Here is a 19,773-nt window from a genome sequence, read left to right as displayed (position 1 = left end):
GATCTAGGATAAGAAGAAGAGAAAGAGAACCACATAGATGCAAGACATAAACAAAACAACAAGAAGTAAAATACTCACGGATTTAACGTGGTTCAACAATATACACAATGTGTGTAATATTTTCTACATCCACCAAACGGCTATGACCTCTTTATTCATTATAGAATCACCACTGAGAATTACACAACTGATTGACTAAATCAATCCATCGACTCACCACAACGTGACCGAACATAAGAACTCTCACAAGCACCTTATAAGATCCAAAGTAGCATCTTCACCCATACGAGATAATGTTTACCACATTATCTACCACAACGAGACGAACTTCTCTGCATACCCTGATATAGATTATCATGGACGCCTTCAGCTCAACACCAATAATCTAATCCAGCACCACCAAGATGATCTTCTCCTTAACTAGATGTCTTACCAACATCTCCATATGAATACTCCATAACGACATATCTTCCAACGTCGATAAGTATCCCATAAACAGCATAATCATGTACTCCTTCCACCATTAGGTCTCTCACATAACTACCTCAATAGGTGGGATGAATCCCTCATATCTCTATGAGATTTACATTGAGGATTCCATGACTAAAACACTTAGCCTAGACCTCCTTAAATAGGAGTCACAAACTTGGTTCTCAAGTATTAGCCTCCTTGGTTTAGGAAACCAACTCATAATAGGAAACCATGGTCCATTAGGCAACCCATATTATATATGGAAGTTGTCCCAATTTAGGAAACCCACCGTTTCCTTACATAAAGTCCCCTGTCCTTGTTCTACAATAGTCACAAACCCATATTTCAGAAAAACCAATGAAAATAAATTGTTAATGGTATACTTAATTTATAAATATAAATTATACAGAGAAAATTTTATGGAAATCAAAATAAACACAAAACACTGATAGATCATGTCAAACAATATCTTTGAACCAATCTAACCATCTTTATCAGATTATCTTTCATCCTCCTCGCATCTCTCTAAATCTAAGACTCTATTTATCCTAAATCCTTCAAAGCATTAATCTTTGACAACATTGATGACACCAATGTAATCAACTGGCAAGATTATGAATCGAAGATGAGAAGGAAACTAATTTACTCGATCCGAAGCAATCAAATCAAAAAACAGATTTATTTCAAGTGAGAAAGGACATTGACAGATGCGCCACTTAAAGATTTTCTTATGAACATGCAGTTTTAGACTATAAATAATAGATGGAAGTTGATCCAAATTTATGGATGAGATTCATATCCGTAAACATCTCCAGCCACGTCTTTCCATGGTCCACCACCTAATAACGTGGGTTTAGTTTTTATCTTAATAACCACTTTGAAGCTGTTTGGCGATCGTTTAATAATGTGGCCGATTTTTAGCTTTGCCGTCGACCACAGATCTGGTCGCCTTTGTGAAGATTTAGCTACAACATAAATTTTGGTCGCCCGTTTACATATTTGGCGACGAGTTTAGCTACGATACTTGAGTCTGGTAGCAAATACATTTTTTCTTCGACAAAAATTTCAATGGTCGGTAGTAATTACTTTTAGCCACCAAATTTAGTTTGTCGCTTGGAATTTTTTCGGTGATGGCCAGCTTTGCTGTAGTGTGACCAGTAAGAAAGTGGCAATGAAGCATGAGAGAGTAGATCTAGATCAGTTTCTACTATGTGCCTATGTTTTCTTTCAGCTGTACCATTATGAGCATGGGCATGTGGATAAGATACCCTGTGACCAATTCCACAAGATATGTAGAAACATTTCTGTATTCCCCTTCCCAATCAGATTGTACATACTTGATTTTCCTATGAAACTGATTTTCAACGTGAGATTTGAACTTGATAAAGGTGTCGAGTACTTCAGATTTATAAGAAAGTGGATATAACCAAGTAAATCTACTGTAAGAATCAATAAATGAAACATAATATTTGTATCCATTGATAGAACAAAGAGGGGAAACCCATACATCTTATTGGGTCAAGTCCAAAGGACCATACACACTAGTGGAACTAGATGGAAATGGTAAAGCATGACTTTTTGCTAGTCGACAAGCTGAGCAAAGAGGTGCAGACAAGTGATTATGAATAACCTCATTAACTGAAGACAAAACATGCTTGAGAGTTTTGTAAGAAGGGTGTCCTAGTTTATTGTGCCAGATTGTTGATGAAGAGGCAGTTGAAGTAAATGCTTGTTTGAGTTGATCAGTACTAGTGAACTCCATATGATAAAGACCATCTTTAACAAGACCAGTGAGAAGCACCTTGTGGGAAGTCAAATCCTTCACATAGAATATATCATGGTGAAATTCAAAGAAGCAGTTATTTTCTTTGGTAAACTGATGCACTGAGATTGAATTCCTAGTAAAGAATGGAACATGTAGAACATTGGAAAGTGTAAATTTGCAACCATCATGATGAATTAGAGAAGAACCAATATTAGTAATGTGCAAACCTGAGCCATTGCCAACTCAGACATGATCATTTCCTTGATATTCAGAATGCGGGTTCAAATTTGATAAGTCAGAGGTGATACGATGAGTAGCACCTGAGTCAGGTACCCATCCAGAGCTGGTGGATGAATAATCATTATAAACAGCAAAGGCTTCAGGTTAAGGACACCAGAAATCATCATAGTCATCTCCATTATACAAAGAAGTAGTTTGATGAGCTTGAGCCATGTAATTGGCATTAGAAGCATATTTGTATCGACATCCATTTGCTGAGTGACTGGGTTTGATGAAAATTTGGCATTCAATGTAATAGATGTATTTGACTGGATTTGGAGGTGTAAAGAAGTTATTAGGAGATCCACCAAATCTGTTACCACCACGGTCACCATTGTGAAATCTGCCGCCCATAAAACCTCCTCGAAAACCACCACCAGATATATTACCACGATAACCAGTAGATCTATTGAAAGAACTTCTCTGAGGATGAGATTCCATTGAGGTTGATGTGATGAAGGATAATGCGAAGGTCCTTGGTAATGTTGATAATAAGCTGAAGGTGGATGATGACTTGGATATTGAGATTCAAAAGAAGGTGATGGAGAGGGAGGATGATATTGTTGAGTAGAAATATTTGCAGAAGCAGTGGTTAGGTCAACTTTGATTCAAAACTGACTCTAGCTTCTTCAGACAACAATAATCCTAATAGCTCAATAGGTGTAATCAGATTTTCATTCCTCAATTGCTGAGTTGTAATTGATGTTTTGAAAGTATTGAACTCAGCAGGTAATCCTTGAAGAATGTGAAAAACTAGATCCTCATCAGATATAACTCTATCAATCTGAGCTAATTGATTCAATATAGTTTGGCTTTGTTAAAATATACTAGCATTGAATCACTACTCTTTTTCAATTGAACTAAATATTTTTTCAATTGTATCAATCTAGATTTAGTTGTAGCATTATAATTATGTGCAAGACGAGTCCAGAGTTCATGAGAAAATGTGCAATCAATTACCTGAGATTGAGTTTCTTCAGTACACACAGAGAACATCCATGAAAGAATAGCTTGATCTTGATTTACCCAGTAATTGTAGATCGGATTGCGTACAAACTCATTTTCAGGATTTATATCAACAAACGATGGATCTTCAACAATTGCTGGACCTATTGTTGATGTTTTGTGATAATATTTGGCTGGACATTAAAAAAACCATCAAAAAATCAAAAGAGATTGTAATTACACAGGAGAGGAACATTCTGTGATTTCCAAAGAAAGTAATTGATGATAGTTTAAGGTTATTGTTATATGTTTGTTGGTTTCTGCCATTATTGAATTGAGAAATTGAATTAATACCATATTAGAGAGAAGAAGGTCGTTGGACATATCTCTAAGATTGATTTCATTCGTTGAATTTTCTTTGTTAGAAAAGAAGAGAAACATAGTCTCTTTTAAACCTCTACAAACGTCCAACTTGAACTACCGGTTGCTAACGTACGATATTACTTGTACGTGTCAGTGATGACACGCTTGCAGTACACGCTCATCAAATACACACAAAGCATGAATAGAACTCTATTCTCATTAGTTAATTGAATAGTCTCTAAATAATGATAAAGGGTTTCATAAAAAGCAAACCCCATGGTTCCATTTTTCATCTTCATCATCACAACGAATAACTAACCGTCCTTGATGAGATGGTTTCGGACAAAAACATGTACTATACCACTCATTTCATCAGGTGTAGATTAATTTCTTCTTGAAATGGTGTCACTAGCCATGGTGCTGCTAGAATTTACCCTGAGACCACTTTTTAGAATATGTCTCTGCTGAAGTCCGACGGGTGGTCGGTTTAACCGTGGTCATATATGGGCTCATGAACGCAAACTAGTAATAGAGACCTAGATATCCAATCCGCAAGTTCTACGGGCCGGACATGGGTGGGATTCTCAAATCCGCACTTTTAACGGTTTTGGTTGTGGTTGGACTTTGAAATCCACGAATTCACCCGCACCGTAGAGCAGTAATGTTTTATAATAGCATGAATTTTACCCGTGCATACCCTGGCTCGTTTTACCAGTGGCAAGTGCTCATCACCATCTGCCTTCCAATAACTTTCAGTTACTTTTTCAGTAGCATTAGGCGACAGAAACAGTGTTAATACTCTTAGCTTGCACTATATATAATTCATTTTATTTAGTAATAAAATTTTATTTCCATTATATGGATCTTGAATCTCTTTTTAATCTTTGTCTATCAAATTATTATCGTTGGGGTTTCATAAACAATGTTCAACGTATTGCTCCTCATCAAGCTATATACTTTCTATGGCAGACTTGAATATTTTGATAAAACCGGGATTCCTGAAGGCCTAAAATTAAACCCTACTGAGTAAAATCACTTAGTTAACATCAATTTGGTGCGTGTGATGAGATGCACAAAGTTCTGAGTTCTTTACGTTTCCATGAATACGGTATGTTTGATTCATAATGAAAAGAATGTAGTATGTTTGAAAGTTTAGATAAAGTTGATGCATTTTCGACCGTTGGTGTGATCAACAATTCTATTAGGTAAAACGTATATTTTAGATGGTCTACATGAATTTGAAAATTGGGTTCACAGTAAGTGTTTTCCAAACTGGTTGGTGATACTAGAACCACCAACTGCTTGAGATATTTTTCTGTAGTCTGTAATTCTGAAAACGGGACGGGAATGCACTAATGCAGCGATGATTCACGCAGATGCAACCAATAATGACAGCAGCCTATAATTCCAACGACCTCACATCGGAGCAAATCTAACAGTATTTGGATGAGAACAACTTTTTTTTCTTTTTTATTAACTAAATCCGCGATTAATCCGCATTCGGTCTATATCACCCGTTAATCTGCAGGTGATTGGACCGGACACGGTTGGATTTTTCAAATCCGCCATTTTAACAGAGTGTTCCTAATCCGCATCCGTTTGTTGTTCATCCCTAGATTCTCATATATTAAACTTATAATAAAAAAGCTGTCGATTATTTGTAGGTTCCACTTTATTTTAAAGCATGGAATAGGAGAAGGAAATTGCTAAAAATAAGAGGGGTTTTTTATAAAGTGCCACACTTCCGATTTGCAGTTTAAGAAAATGCCACCGTTTTTTTCAGAGTTTATTAAATGTCATATATTTGACCTTTTCCATCCCGTTTTTTTCAAAAGAACAGTTAACATCCATTAGTGCATAGGTGGCAGTTATCCAGCTTAGTAAATGACATTTGTGCCCTCGAAACAAAAGCCGAGAACTCAAAAACCATCACCACCGGTGACTACATTCCATTGAGATCATAAAACCATCACTGTCATCTACAACCACAGCAGCAAATCCATAACAATCATGTACGCGAAATGGCTGAATGCCTTCTCTATTGATATCATCGTCTTTAAATGAGAATAATGTACAGCCTAATGAGAACAAACGTCAAAATTGAAAGTTAAAGAGAAGGGGTAAAATCTTGCTCAGATTGACTGTACTATTGACTTACAAGGAGACGAGGAGGGACTTTCATGGAGCAAATAATTCGACCTGGTTCAATAAGATCAACTTTGATTCCTTGAATGATTAGAGGGTCGAATAATGAGCCTGGTAAGTCATACATTTCCTCCCCTTCTGATGATGTTCTCTCCAACAACTTCTTCACTGCTTCCAACTCCATTGTTTCCCCCTCTCTATTCTTCTTTACCCAGATACTCCTTCAAGTTTGTTCTTACTTTTTACTTTCTCAATTGGCTGCCCTACATTGACAAGTAATGATAAATTATACATTAGATTCGAACTTTAATATGAACCGCTATTTAAGTAACATGGTGAGAAAACAAAGCATCCATGTATTGTTAATAGACTGTACCAAAAAAATTAAAATCCGTCTCTTATTTAGCAAATTGCTACCTCTGATATCATTACAGACTTAGCGCAGCAGAACACGTGGGTCAACAGAAAATATAAGGAAAATGATTAATCTTCTGCAGGGAAAGTAATATGCCTGAATAAAAATGATGACCGCTGCCATTACTTGCTCAAATCAATCTCAAATCCGCATGAACTAGAATGGAAGAATGATATGCTACTGTACAGTTACCCATTAAATATCTAAAACTGTATTCATAACCATTTCACCAGATTGGCTGATGAATACATTAGTCGAACAACATAAATACTGATTGGCTGATGAATCATTTCACCATTGCCATAGCATGCCCAGTACATGCATCCAAAACCTACATCAGTACATGAACTCGCCATTGACAATTCAATAAACTAAATGAGCTCAAGTTTCTCCACCCCACCATGGAAATCAGTTAGGGCATAACATTCAGTCACCGTGTCAATTATAGGTCTTGCTGTTGGCATACCTTAAATCTACTAAAGCATGAACCAACTTAACAGTAAATCCCAATTCCACTTCTCAAAATCCCTAAAACAGCGATCTTTAATAAATTTTGTCAAATTCAAGCTAAACCCATTTCTCAAAAATCAATCTTGTCTCTGAAAAACACCCAGTTCATTAAAAACACAAAAATTTCCACTGAACATTAATTGATGAATTTACACACAGAAAACAACAGTTATTGAGGAAGAATTTACCTCCAGGTGATGTAGCACAAGAAACCAGAATCAGGATTGGAGATTTGAGAGACAGGGGAGAGTGGGAGACTTTGATGATAACTTAAATTTTGAGAACTGATTCTCTTTTATGTAAATTCCATCAGCAACCATCATCATTCTTTCTCTCTAACAACGATTCCAACACAAACCCATGTTCTAATTCTTTACAAGCTCTTTAAACCCTTGTTCTTCATCTCTGAACCCATCTGATTTCGAGAACCCACTCATACTCAAGTTCCACTTCCCCCTGAAATTCTCCATTGTCTTCTCTCAAGAACATCACAAACCCGTTTCTCTACTGTTTCTTCTCATCCATCACCGAGATCAACAAATAACAACAATCACCAATTCTAGTATAATAGGGTTTTTAAGGGTAAATATGTAACGGTTATGGCATTTGGAAGGCCCGCTCCTCGCTTTAGTATCTTCAGTGTGTAGTCCTTCGAAGACTCAGGGAACTAGAAAAGGAAATCGAGCCAACTAGTCCAAAAAATCTCTTCTCCTAAATGTGCTCTATAAATAGGACCATTCTAAAAGTGTATGGTGTTACAGAGAAACTTTTATAGAAAAGAGGGAGGGAGGGAGCTGTGATGGAAGAAGTTGTCAACAAAAGAAAAAACAAGACACCCACATCCATGGATGACTGGTTTGATGACGAAATTATGCCTGCGGAACAAGTAATGTCATTCAAGGTAATAAACAAAAGATGGAATTCATTACTGTCTAGTGATTTTTTCGCCAGGCTTTTGAATAGTATGAATCGTATAAGTATTTCTGGTTTTTTACATCATTCGGATTCGGGATTAGATGCCCCGATCATTAGTTTTTTCTCTTTAGATGTTGATGATAATGATACAACAAGCTATCCTGCTACGGATGATACTGATACAATTCAATCTTTTAGGAATCTAAAAGCAAATATTAAAGCATCTTCAAATGGACTTCTTTTGGTAAAATCTGGAAAAATTTACTATGTATATAACCCATTAACCTTGAGATTCAGAAAAATTACATCTCCATTGCCTTGTAAGGATGGTGAAAGTTATAACACCTAGGTTCGGATTAGTCACTAGCAGCATTGTTGATGATCCAGCCAAATTCTCTAGCAGGAATTCACTAAACTACAAACTGACTTGTGTCTATCGCCATAGACATGATCCAAAGACTTTCTGTTTCAAGATTTCTCACGTGAAACAATGGAGTGGAGACTTTCAAGTTGTACGATTAATCACGATGGTGAAGAGATATTCGGAAGGCTCAACTCCGTATATCATCGAGGAGCTTTGCACTGGTTGAACAGTACAAATATACTGGCTTTTCATGTAGAGAAAGAACGGAGCTGGAAAATAAAATTACCACCAAACACGGTAATAATATGTTGGGATGGAGATCACCCAAACACTTGGTTTGGGATTGTCGAAGAGACGATTACTCTGTTATCAATTTCGGAGAAAAAAATAACTGTTTGGGTGCTCGAAGATTATGAAAACAACGAGTGGACGATTAAGAGAAAGATTACGAAAACTTGGGACAAGTTAATTTCTGATGGAATTTGCAGTATACCAATCTTCTACGACGGCGACCGACTAATGTTTGTGTTTAAAGACGAGGACTGCCAATCAGTAGTACTAACACAAAATATCAGAACGGAAGTGCAAAAGACCAAGCCCTTAGAAGAATGGCTAGCTGTTTCAACGAAGTATTTCCCATACACAGGTACTCTGATGACAGTATAGAACATAACCTCGATTAGTTTTCGATTAACTATGCAATTACTTTTCAGGCGCTTGACTTTATAATCTGCAGTGACAATCTATTTTGGGTTGTTAAGATTTTTGTTTATTTTTGAATTATGTTAAGCCTCTTTCTCTGACAAATTAACTCTCATGTTAAGCCCAATTCTTTTGGTAAACTAATAACTTGCGTTGAGTTACCACTTTGGTACAACTGTACAAGTGAAGTGACAATATATTGTGAAGTGGATGACATTATTATCAAGGCCCAACGTGGTCCAAGATTCATGTTCCTTAAATGTATAAATAGTATGCATATTATCAATGGGAGATTTGATTCCAACATTGTAGTATCCAGTCAGTGGGACATTGTGATCTCCAGTCGACTAGAAATGAGTGCCAAAAAAATAAAACAGGAAAAAGATAATCTAATACTAGTAATAAGCATGGGTCACATTTCAAGCATAAAACTGAGTCGATCCTTTCTAAGATTAAAGCTTTCACAAAAACCTTCTTTTTAGTTTTTAGGCATGTACAGGAAATCTATAAGGCCGAAAATAAGAGGTTTGGTTTCAGGGGTGCTATGAAATTTAGTGATGGTTGAGAGGTGAAAAAAAAAGCTTGAGATGAGCGGATGAGGGTAAAAAAGAGATGCATATGAAAGAAAATAATAAAACTGGGCTACTGTTATCAACACTATAATTTTTTAAGCAATTGCAGATTGAATGGAATTTAGACAAAACAGGGATGGTAAATAGGAAAACCCTAATAAAAGAGAAACAAAATTCAAATACCAAGCAAGCCCTCATCTCAGTCTATCACAGTTCGCTCAGATCTCCTCTGAGAATGAGAGGAAACATCGGACTCGTCCAAATAATGCTTAAGCATATCTTCTTCATCATCTGCCAACAATGAAGTTAAGAAAAATCAGATATGAACGTATGAAAGTCAGCCAATGTGAAGAAACAAATAATTAAAGCAAAACGAAAGATTCACCTTCGAAGTCCTCATCGTCAAAGTCGATATCTTCGTCATCCTCTTCTTCGGACTCATCAGCAATTTGCGAGGCACCTTTCTACAAGAGACAAGATGAAAGATTGCTTCCTTTAAATTTAGTTCAAGAAAGCTTCAGAAGATTCAACCACTGTAATAAAGAAAAAAGTTAGGAGAGGACTATTACTCTTTCAAACCACTCTCGCCCAGAAAGCTTCTTCTCCTTGGATGTCGTGAGCGCAGATTCAGGCATTAGCCTGAAAGTAGATAACAATTGTTCATGAAGAATATTAAGATTTGTAATTGAGATACCAAAAACTCATGTGCCATCAAAAATATTGAGCAGCCCAGAATTTAGAAATAAAATTAAATGAGCTTGGCATGTTTGGTTGAACAAGTAAGGCATCTTACTTGGCTCGCTCTAGCGCCAGTTCTGCTTCAAAACGTTCTCTCCAAGCTACAAATGTCTGGACTGTCACTGCATCTCCATGTGGTATAATTACCTAAAAAAAATTGTCAAAGAAAAACGTAAATCGTCAAAATGCATACCAGAGCCCCACAACACATTATTACCTAGACAAAAAACCGTTATACAAAAATGAATAACAACCAGAACACCTTCAGTGTATAAAACATAGCATAAAGTAGTAACAAAATAAGCAAAGACAAATTAGCGTACATCATCTTTAGTTGTCTCCACTACTTCCTCAACGACAACTTCACGGAATGTTTCATCCAGCCACTCTTTCGCCGATGAAATGAGTGTGTAGATCATAGCCATGCCAAGATTTTCGGATGCCTGAATAACACAAAAGTGGGTCAAACATTTTTAACTGCAGTTGTTTTTGATAAAAGATGAACACAGCAAAAGACTGATGATGCAAATATCTTTATTTCAGCTGGAGAATTTTAAATAGTGGAACATTCGTGTTAATTATAGTTTTACCAAGATGCACATGAAGCAATACTTCCCCTGAAGTTACAGTCACAAAATATAGGAGAACAGCATAAGCATAAGTGTCCTAACATCTAATTAGAGGTTACTTACATACTTCTGTGTTACAGGACATATAAGCATGAACAAATCGATTTAGTCACACTCACTCACACACAATACGACAATATAAATAAACAGAATCAGCTTCAGCTTCAGCAATATGAAAAGAAAAGAGAAATAATAGAAGACAATCAACAGGATCGAGCTATTGAGAACCTAAAACATTTGTTTTTAATAGAAACTGGTTCTAGGCTTTAGGTTAATCAAGTAAACCATGAAGGTCAGAAGTTCAATCAGAAACCATTAAGGCCATTGAGAACATCTGTTTCTTAACAGTAAAATTTTGGTAAGGATTAGCTGTAGAGAATACATGGATTTACCTCCTCCTCAAGCTTATGTTTTAACGCCTGGAGATGCTCTAACGATATTCCTTTTAAACTGCACAAAATAAACCCGGAATAGCTTAGTTGCTTGAACCAATCTAGTTAGGGGGGATAATAAGAAGCCAAAAAAGTTAATACAACAAGGATAGCCAAGATTGGGGTCACCACTGAGAAGTACTTGACAATGTTTAGAATTTTGAACATGGGTACATCGGGTAAGTTGAGCAATTGGGTAGAGATATACAATTGATGACTAACTGGATGGTCAGCTAATATTTAAAGAACTTAAAAAAAGAAAGAAAAAGAATCCATAACTTGCATGAAAAAAATCTTTTATAGTTCGCCAGTAGGTGAGTGAGTATGAATATTTTCAGTAAGGGGTGAATAATTATGTGAAATCATGTCAATTTGGGATTTGTCCCAACAAAAAGGTAGCCACCGACAAAATATAATCAAGCAAAGTAACCAATAAAATCATTTGTCCTTCATCTATTGAAAAACCACAACCACATGCCCGAGATCCTAAAGGTATCTCGACCAAATATACATTGCCCATGGCCCCATGTAAATAGTGAATGGTACTTCAATAGACCATAATCAGCAACAGTAGGGTGTTCAACTATGAAACACGAACAGGAGACAATATACAACAGGACCAGTCTCTATGTAGAGAATCATAACGATATGTATGTTTACCAACCTTTTCACGTGCAGAAGTGGTGGTTCATCTGGGTACTTTTCGGTGTGAGCAAAAACTAAAGCCAGCAGAACTGCAGCATAAGACAACATCAAAATGTTAAGTAACACGATTAAAGTAACAATACACGAGTAATGCACTAAATTAAAAATGTTTAATATGTCTTTCTATTATCCTGTCTTTTTCTATCAGCAATACGATCATACCTTTAGATGTCTCCTCATCGTCTTCTTCCTGATTACCAGAAAACCCGAACATGTAAGAAGATTCAGGGTTCATGATTCACTTCTATATGCTCAGACATAAAAATTAAATAAGAAAGTAAGAAAAATCTTACCTGTGGTGAGATTGTAATCTGGAAGCACCTATTGGATGTGTTTAATCCACTGTCACTAGCATCAATTTCTGAAAACAAAAAAAATTAAATCTCTAAACTAATTTCTAATAGCGGTTCGATTAAGGTCGTTAAGTAGTAGATGTGATTGAGATTCACAAACAAACCTTCAAATTCATCCATGAGGATAGCTTGTAAAGCTTCAATTTCCATCTCTTGTTCTTGAGCGTAGTCTATACAAATCAAAGAATCCAAACTCAACAAACTCAGACCAAATTTACGAATTAAAAAAAGAAATTTGGGCAAAATATTATTGAAATCAATTTTGAAGTAGAAATTAGGGTTCGATTCATACCTGTCATGGCTTCGAATTTTAGTTCTAATTTCCGAAGAAATATTCGCAGAGATACTTTCTCTACTACTGACTGTAACGAGGAAGAATGAAAACCTAAAACAACAACCAAACAGGCAAAGAGGTGAAAACGTAGAGGGAAATTGTGTTAAGAGCGCCGTGGTTTTGAGCTAGGGGTTATTGTGATATCGGCATCCTATCTGACTCATCCAGATCTCGAGTCAGATTCATATCCTTTAGGCTCTTTCTCAAATTTGCAGTTCCAGAGCTTATATGCATATTCGCAGTGGAACTTGCAAATCTGTCGCACACATATGAACTGTCAATGTCTTGGATATGCGTAATGGTACAACAGATTGTTACCAACGGAATTGCATAAATGTCAGGATTAAGAAATGAAGAAAGATGGCAAAGTGCCCTCCTCGCTATTCTGCCATGGTGGAAATTTTGGTATGACATGGTGTTTTTTCTTTTCTTTTGCTAGGAAAATAAAATCTATTGCATCAGATAGAGTTTACAGCATTTTGTAGGAAGTGTGAACAATTGTTCTCATACCACTCTCCTGGGACATTTTGAACTCGATTGTGTCTTGCAGCTATGTCTGCAAGGCTATTCAAGTCTCTCTTGATATATCTAAAATAGATAATATTAGAGTGTTGTAAAAGAAACAAGCAATCATCTAGTGCATAGCAAGAGGACCAACTAAATTGGTCTCTGCAATTATTTAAATAAGCCATAACTTTTTTGGCATCACTAACTAAGCAGATATTATGAAAATTTTTCTCCTTGATCCATTTAGCAGTCTCCAACAAAGCATTGCATTCAGTTCCTTCTGGACTGATACTCCTTCATGAGATTAATTTGCAGCCCCTGAATCCATCTTTAGAATGTATTGCCACAATACCAATACCAGCTTATTATTAATTTAAAAAAAGAACCATCACAGTATATGGTAAGGCAATCATGGGGCATGGATATCAAATCATTAGTCTCATTTACAGAGACAGTGCTAAGAGTATTAGTGGAAAGAACAACAGCTAGAGTATTGACAGTTTTAACAGCTACACTAATTGCAGTTTTAGCTGTCTCTTGAGGGTTTTGAGGATTTATCCTCAAAAACTTTGGAGCACCTGGCTTTCCGGATGCACCATGCAGTGGTCATAGTAGTAGCTAGATGATCTTGGAGAAGGCCCGTAGAAAGCCATTTAGAGATTCAATCCTTGACACTAATTTGGGTGTCAAAATCCTGTAAAACAAGTGAGTTCACCACATAGGATATGAGACCAGACATCTTTAGCAAAGGAACAATGTAAAAGCATATGTTCTGGATATTCAGAAGTACCTGAATTACACATTTTGCATCTATCTTCATGGTTCTTATTGTACCTAGCAAGCATTTTACCTGTTGGCAGAATGTTTTCCATACACTTCCAAAGAAATAGTTGAGTTCTTGGAAGTAGGGGAGACTTCCAAAGAGCTTTATACATATCAATATCAGGATCAAGTGTGGAGTTATGAGGAAGTTCATTAGCAAGCAATTTGTAAACAAATTTAACAGTCAAAACACCATTCTTATTGTAAGGCCAAACAAGAGTATCACTACCAGACAAGGGAATTCTCATGCTGCAATTTTCTTGCTGTTATTGCTAGTAGAGAAATCCTGGACTAAGAGAACATTCCAACACTTGGTATCAGTAATGATAGTCAGAGACTTTATAATTAGGATTAGGATAATTAGCACAGCAAGGAATGGAAGGACTTATAATCCAGTTATCAGTAAAGGCATAAATAGAACTACCATCCCTAATATCCCAGAAATCATGGAGTAATTTGTCCTTCAAAATTAAAAAATTAGGATCATTTACATTCAAAAAACTTTGTTTATCCTACTGTATATCGCCAGCATGTCCGCTTTCCTGTTATATTCTCTATTTACATACTTCAGATTGACATTCAACTTGTGATTACCCAAAAATATCAACACATCTTTCAAAATAGATTTTTCCCTCCGATCATAAAGATCCGCCGTTGAGAAAATTTACCACATCCTTGCAATCTGTCTGTATATTTATGCTATTTAACTTCAGATGTTGCGCCCAATTAATTGTGTGTTGAATAGCTAAGGATTCTGCTGCTGTTGGCCCTGTTGTGAATCCTGAAAAGAAATAAATATCAGTAATAGAATTTTGAATCCAGTAAATTATCCCAATTCCATAAGAACCATCATTCTTATCATAAGAAGCATCCACATAGAAAGTTTCATGTTTAAACTCTGAAAAGATTTCATTATTATGATGTTTTCCTCTTAGAATATTTTTTCTATTCCTTTATGAAAGATTGAATATCTTTTATGCATTTCACCGGGTTAAGTTTAACCCTGTTGAAATTGACAGCATTTCTATGATCCCAAATATTTCAGCATACAATACCAAATATTTTCTTCCAATCCCAAAATTGAGTTGTGAACCAAGATTTCACCCAATTATAAAAATCCCCATTATATCTCGGCATAGTAATTCCAATTCCAAACCTTATAGCTCTGGTAAAAAGATGATGTAAAAAGATGAGAAGATGTTTCTTGTTGTGCAAAATTGCACAAAATACAACTAGAATCAACATGTTTTAGATGAGCATTCATTTTTGCATTCAAAGGTAGAACTCCTGCTAACATCTTCCAGATAAATAAATTAACTCTAGGGATGATGTTACTAGACCAAACATCATCTTCATGCAATGCCAGATTTTGTTTGCAAAAACCTGAAGGAAATCCATCTTTCCATGGTCCCATTTGCTTGATAGTATTCCTAATCTCATCAAGAGTAATGGGACTCAAAAGTTTTTTATTGTCCTCATTAGTGATGCAAACATCTATGCAGTCCAGAAATCTCTCATCGAATAAAGGGTTAGTAGTGATGGATATGCTTTTGAAATGAGTCTTCAAGAGTGTTTCTATCATCATACTATTGTTCATTAGCAAGTCTTAAAGACCTAGTATGGTTGAAATGCCCTCTCCTATTAAAATTTATATGATAATGGGAAGTATTTTTGTCATAGCTCTTAATAATTAAACTCCATTCTGGATTTTTGAGCATAAAAAGATTCTTGTGGTATTTGAGCTAGATCAAGATGGTGTTCAACCTCTCTGATCTTATGGCTTCATTATTCTGAATAGAGTAAGAATATCTATTCAGAGTTTTGAGTTAATTAATGTATTTACTTTATAATCATTATTACTACAATGAGATAAATTTCATTTTTTAAGCCCATATTTGACATTCCTAAGACAATTTGTCATTTTGTAAACATGAAACCCTCTTATATTTAAATTATAACCATCTCTAATGACCTGCTGACAAGTAGGATCCTTAAACCAGCATTTAAAATATTTATAAGGCCGTTTTCCTTGGTGAGATTTAGTATTGGTAACCAAGAGAAATTGTAAATGGTCAGAGCTTATGTCATCAATGTGAAATAACTTTTGAATGATTATAATGATGCAGCCGATGACCGTCATTGCAGTATGGTATGATATAATTTTGGTAATGTCTAGGAAGAGTTCAATTTCTAGAACCGTAACGGTTGAAATTAAGCTATCAACAGCACCAAACGGATAAATACAACCATAATGTTTGGTCCAACAATCATGCAAATGAAGGGATTTCTATGCTAATAATGATGAATACAACCATAATGTTTGCACTATTGTGCAATAACAACGCTATTGCGTTTGAGAACGAGAAACATTTGAAAAGATTCGTCTTCCGATTTAGTAAACATTGTGAGAGGATCAACAAGTCTGTTGGAGTAAAGATCAAACAATTTGTCCAAGTCATTATCGCTGAATCCGAAGTGTTGCTTGAAGATTTCTTCACTTGCAGCTCTCATATGGTTAGTAAGTACTTGTGCACCACTTGCTGGTGGAAACAGTGTTTCCAATCTCTCCAATCTTTCTGTTGTGAAACACCCAGTTCTCTCTACTAATTCTTTCACTTGTTTTGGCGATGTTAAGTACGATGGCATGTTGAAGGAATTCACTTTAGCTTCGTCCACAATTCCCTGCACACACGCACACAACAAATTATTTGATATTAATTTCCATCCGATGTCAAGTTATATAATAAGCCTTAGAGTATGCGCACACATGTAGCATCTAAAGAACCAAAATAAACATTAATCCACCACAGACAATCTCATGTCCACGAGCAAGAAGAAAAGCTTCCATATACGTAACATATTGAGCTGAATAAGCTTGAAAGACCTCATCTGGAGCACTACTATAATGTATCCTTCCTTTATCTCATGTTGCGTTGATATCATAAGTCGGCCCTTTTGGAACTCTAGAAAGCCAATGAAATGCAGTTGATGAGTTAACAAAATGAAGGGAAGCTCGAGGAAACAAACGTCCGTAAAATGAACCCGGCACACCTGCTGCAAAGTAGCGCTTTTCTAAAGGAATCGACGCAAATAGAGTGTTAAAATAGAGTGTTAAAATTGTTTGATGATGTCATTAAAATAAACTTGAAACTCAGGTGTTGCAGTTTGCTTAAGTTCTAGCCCTTGACAGTATGATTCAAGTTTAAGATCCATGGCTTCGATTATTGCATTAACAGAAACGAGACTGTTGGATCCTACCGAACAACCCAAATCAACAATACGAAAGGTGGTGTTTGGGTTGTTCTTTAGTTGGTTTTCGACATTGAATTCTTTGGCAATTGCTTCTTTTATCATCCCTTGTGAAAGATCAATGCCACGTCTCTACCAATAACAAGAAAAAGTTGAACTCAAAACAATTGGGAAGCAACAGCCACGAGCTAGTTATTTCCACCTTGTGAATTAGCGTGGATTTGACTCGGGATTGGTATCAAACTCGGAACGAGTCGGATCATTTTATTTGCTTATTTTATTCACAAAATTGGTTAAAAAGACCAAAATTAATAATTCCTGGGTGAAAAGGACATTTAGATTTTGATACTGTTTAAATGGATAAAAATATAAAAATAAGCAGGATGTAAACAGTTCTATCCTACCCATTTTCAAATACTTTATTTATTTTTAATTTAAATCATGATGCATCCAGTTTCATCTTTGCTATTTTTTTGGTGTCCATTTCACCCTTATTAATTTTACTCGTCCATTTAAACCATGTTTTAAAAATATTTGGATAAATGACCCATTTTCCGTATTTTATTTCTGATGTCTAACTCGAAATTGTAATCAGCTCCTACATGTATTGGAGTTACTTGAGTCGGGTATCAAATTATATCCGACTCGTTGGGTACATATCTCACTGATTCTATAAAATTTAATAACTTTTAATCAGATGGTCGGTTGAGTTAGAAATGAGAAAACTATCTGTAATGGATATAAGATTTGTGGACTATAAGGAAAAGGGAGAAAGAGCTAGTGCATGTGTACGTACCTGAAGAGATGAATTCTGGATATAACTGTGCTGCCCAGTTCCACCTTTCATTGGATGTGATTCAACAGATGATCTCTCCATCTTCATTTGCGTCTCCGATTCACGTCTTTGGAAGTTCATCGGCTATTTATACATGCCGAAACCCATGTGCATCCCTATGTGAACGTTTTGAAAGTGCTACAGCGTAACGTGTATAGGACAAACAGAGTCCGGTGACCCACTCCATTTCATGTAGACCACAAATATACATTGGTAGGAATAATTTTATGCTGTGCATATTTTCCATGCGGGACTTTTAAAAGTCATGATACCGTAACTAATAATGCTCTGAAATTTTGACATTACTAGATTACGCAAAGGGTCAGCCAGTACTGTCCTCAGCTGCCATGCACGGACGACCTTTCTTTTAAGTTTTGTCGACCTAATTATTTCTGTGTACGCCACAGCGCCCTTAAGTACAATCCTATTAAAGGGGCGGCGAATTTCATCAGAGGGGCGGCAGTGTGATAATAATGTCCCTCTAATTGGTTAGGGGATGTCTTATAGGGGGTGGAAATTGACTAGATTGCTCTCCCCATTTGTAACATAAATCAAAGCTAAATTGAAATTTTGTTTTTTTCTTCTTCTCTTTTCCTCCCATCGACCGTAACCATTTCATCGTCTTCGATTAATCGACGATTCGAAAATTAATCAAGTGTAGTGTAATGACTTATATGAGGTATGTTTTGAAAAGCCCAGTTACGATTTGGTTTATTTTGTTCGATTTAAGTCTAATTTCTTTCAAAAATTAGGATTTTAGATGAAAATTGAAATTCAAATTTCTGGGTTTATGTGAGTTACGGTTGATTTTAACTCAATTACGAACCGTAACTGGAGATTTTGATGTTGTTACGGTTGGTAATTGAACTATTACCAACCATATGTTCTTATATCTGATAATTTTCTTCAGTTACGTTTTTTTTTCAACCGTAAGTGAACTTACGGTTGATGTCGATACCAAAATTACGAACCGTAAACAACCCTGGAACCCAGAGTCCAGAAAGGTCACCAATTACGGTTCATAACTAAAATTCGAGATGAACCGTAAACACTGTTACGGTTGGTAACCATTTTAGTTTACGAACCGTAACTAAGCTACGGTTCGTCTCGAGCATTTAGTTACCAACCGTAACTGGTTTTACAATTGAGTTTCCCCAAATTTAACCAATTACGGTTGGTAGTTCATATTTTATGAACCGTAACTAAGATTTACAGTTGGTTGCGGGAAAAATTCAAACCGTAATTAGCTCTGAAAATGTAAAAAAAATGGATTTTTTTTTTAAACTCTAAAATCTGATTTTGTTTTCATGTAGAGTTAATATAAGTAAAAATTAATCATTAATACTAAACTAGATTATCAACACTAACCTATATAAGGGTTAGTTAGTCATTTTCAATTTTTTTGGATAAGGATCACTTCAAATTACCATGTAATGACCATTTTTATCCTATTACCCGCCGCCCCTATAACAAGATTGCTTAAGTAACCATTGGATTTTGACCCTAACCAGCTGATACGATGCAGATTGGTTGGTCTACGTTAATTCATAAGTATATCTGATTACGCACGCCTTCCACGGATAGGGCCAAGGACGACATGTTGATTGTTGAGAGAGAGTGAGTGTGAAACATCAATTCCAACCTTACAATGCGACATGTTGAAAATGCGCATTTTTGAAGGGAAATGATACACACCGAGCTTTTTTCCCCATTTTTCTCCCGAA

General features: G+C 35.9%; 2 protein-coding genes across 2 annotated transcripts; both read right to left on the bottom strand.

The window, feature by feature from the left end:
• Window positions 1-9,470: 9,470 nt before the first annotated feature.
• LOC113353480 (RWD domain-containing protein 1) lies at window positions 9,471-12,754 on the bottom strand. The gene is made up of 11 exons (XM_026597063.1): window positions 12,595-12,754; window positions 12,407-12,472; window positions 12,243-12,310; window positions 12,112-12,139; window positions 11,909-11,978; window positions 11,206-11,263; window positions 10,508-10,627; window positions 10,240-10,331; window positions 10,016-10,085; window positions 9,832-9,910; window positions 9,471-9,737 (listed from the first exon to the last, which is right to left on the bottom strand). Exons 1-11 carry the CDS (start codon window positions 12,599-12,601, stop codon window positions 9,646-9,648), a joined length of 750 nt encoding a protein of 249 aa, XP_026452848.1. The 5' UTR covers window positions 12,602-12,754; the 3' UTR covers window positions 9,471-9,645.
• A 3,536-nt stretch (window positions 12,755-16,290) lies between these two features.
• LOC113351312 (caffeine synthase 1-like) lies at window positions 16,291-18,091 on the bottom strand. Its single transcript, XM_026595322.1, has 2 exons — window positions 18,011-18,091; window positions 16,291-16,647 (listed from the first exon to the last, which is right to left on the bottom strand). Exons 1-2 carry the CDS (start codon window positions 18,089-18,091, stop codon window positions 16,291-16,293), a joined length of 438 nt encoding a protein of 145 aa, XP_026451107.1.
• Window positions 18,092-19,773: the final 1,682 nt, after the last annotated feature.

Source organism: Papaver somniferum, chromosome 2 (genome assembly GCF_003573695.1).
Source record: "Papaver somniferum cultivar HN1 chromosome 2, ASM357369v1, whole genome shotgun sequence".
NCBI classification, from domain to species: domain Eukaryota; kingdom Viridiplantae; phylum Streptophyta; class Magnoliopsida; order Ranunculales; family Papaveraceae; genus Papaver; species Papaver somniferum.
This window is presented reverse-complemented; position numbering and strand designations above follow the sequence as displayed.